Source organism: Lactuca sativa, chromosome 7 (genome assembly GCF_002870075.4).
Source record: "Lactuca sativa cultivar Salinas chromosome 7, Lsat_Salinas_v11, whole genome shotgun sequence".
Classification (NCBI taxonomy): Eukaryota; Viridiplantae; Streptophyta; class Magnoliopsida; order Asterales; family Asteraceae; genus Lactuca; species Lactuca sativa.
Window position 1 is genome coordinate 172,800,106 of NC_056629.2, and position 2,059 is coordinate 172,802,164.

Genomic DNA, 2,059 nt, shown 5'->3' on the forward strand with positions numbered 1-2,059 from the left:
ATCACTCTCATGAATCCATTTTGTAAACTTTCCTATTTATCCTCCTACTATACATAGTCTATTTTTTCTTAATAAATTCCGTTCGTTAACTTAAAAAAACTAAATTTTTACGTTTTTATTTTTATGTATGAGTCGATATAAATTCAAGTTGGTCAAATTTTCAACGAAAATTTAGAACTTTCGTTAGTTAATTTAAAAATAATAATTGCTTTTTATTTTTTAGTACCTACGAGTATGAATTTGAGTTTGTCTATGTTTTGATATATTTTTTTTATGTTTTCATGCTTATTTTTATATAAGTTTCCTATGTATGATCCGGGTCACATATAATACATTTTTGATCATTTGATTAAAAAATTTATTTATTTATTTTTATGTACGTATCGGTAGAAATTTCAGTTTCTTTATGTTTTAGTGTTTATTTTTATGTACTCTTTTTTCCTTATGAATTTGATCATATATAATCGTTCGAATGTATATATTAGAGTTAGTGGGTAGTACTATAGTACCGATTTTATATATTATCTACCAATAAATACAATAATATTTAATTTTATAGATACAATTATCAAAATTCAATTTAAAAATCAGAATGAAAAAATAGACTCTATATTAAGATTCACATACCATACCATACCATCATGAGGTGTATGTCGGGCAAAGAGACAATTAACAAAGGTATGGATGATACTTTTATAACTAAAACCATGCCTGATGTTAAATGCAACCACATGGCCAGTTCCAGAGGATAAGTTTGAGCAATAATTAAATTTGGTTCAAAATTCAATGTACATTTCACATTCCAAAGAAAATCATAAAGAATGAAAATATATGACATCAACTGAAAAATACCAATCAAGTCTTAACGACGAAACGAAAAATTAGAAACTGATTTAGGTAGAAATAAATAGGTACAATAATAAAAAGAATAGAATGATTGATTGATTGTGGATTATATCGTAGAGAATGTTTAGGATAAGATCATAAGAATGGCCCCGAAATTGTATGTCAGGGCCAAAGAAAGATTGGTCCCATGCGGCCATGCCCAAGCTCCTCACCAACCAACAACATTGGTTCTTCATCATGCATCTACATAAATCGTTTATAAATACACAAATTTACCACACCGATTCTTCATCCTTCTACTATCTTTTTTAGTATTTTTCTCAAAGGAACCATTCGAAATGGCTTCAAAGACATTCCTTCTTCTTACCCTTGCTTTGGCCACTGTTCTTCTCATTACCTCGGAAATGGCTGCAGCTAGGGACTTGGCGTCCAACCATGACAGTGAGTAAAATTTCATCGTCTTGGATAGTTTTCTCTTTACATTATGTTTTCGTATTAAAAAAATCCCAGAATGCTTCTTCACGTATTAGAATAAAATGTACGTTGCATGAAATGATGTTACAGGCGAGTTAGAAGATGGAAAGTATGGTCGTGATGACCGTGGATACTACAATGGTGGACATGGAGGTTACAACAACGGTGGCGGCCATGGACGTGGACGTTGCAGGTATGGCTGCTGTGGTGGTGGACGTTATTACAATGGAGGTTGCAGGTGTTGCAGCACTTCTACAGAGGCAACCGTATATAAACAAGCTCATGAGGTCCAAACCCACAATTGATCTACGCAACGTGATCGAGCCATATATGTACTTGCAAACTGTTTCAGTGTATTTGTAATAAAGGCCTTAGGGCTTTAATTATTAGTTTAAAAGTTTGGTAGCATGGCTTTTTAAATGATGCACTTTTATCGTTCTATAATAAAAAGTTACACCTCCCATGTATATGTGAGTGTGCTCGGTTATTTTAATAAAAACATTGCAAAAACATATGTTCTCGATCGATTTTAATGTGTGTTTTATGTTACAATACAAAGGAGAACCTTTTATAAGCGAGTGATAATGTTCACATAATAAAATTAGGATAGGAAAACTAAAATGAAAGGATTGTTGGAATAATCGAGAGGTTTAGAAGAATTTATCTAGTTTATTTTTTGAATTTTCTGTCATTATCCTTTCTTCCTGCATTTTAGAGATAAACCCATCTAGTTAGTTTG

The 2,059-nt window shown here is 31.7% G+C and overlaps 1 protein-coding gene across 1 annotated transcript; it reads left to right on the forward strand.

Moving 5' to 3' along the window:
* The first annotated feature begins 1,128 nt into the window (after positions 1 to 1,128).
* LOC111902825 (glycine-rich protein) lies at positions 1,129 to 1,847 on the forward strand. The gene is made up of 2 exons (XM_023898640.3): positions 1,129 to 1,287; positions 1,411 to 1,847. The coding sequence occupies exons 1-2, from the start codon at positions 1,185 to 1,187 to the stop codon at positions 1,623 to 1,625; spliced, it is 318 nt and encodes a 105-aa protein (XP_023754408.1). The 5' UTR covers positions 1,129 to 1,184; the 3' UTR covers positions 1,626 to 1,847.
* The last annotated feature ends 212 nt before the right edge of the window (positions 1,848 to 2,059 follow it).

Bases quoted from the DNA above. Each gene is read 5' to 3' on its own strand.
- LOC111902825 (XM_023898640.3), top strand. From the start codon at position 1,185: ATGGCTTCAAAGACATTCCTTCTTCTTACCCTTGCTTTGGCCACTGTT. The intron at 1,288-1,410 runs GTGAGTAAAATT...ATGATGTTACAG, and splicing joins CTTGGCGTCCAACCATGACA to GCGAGTTAGAAGATGGAAAG.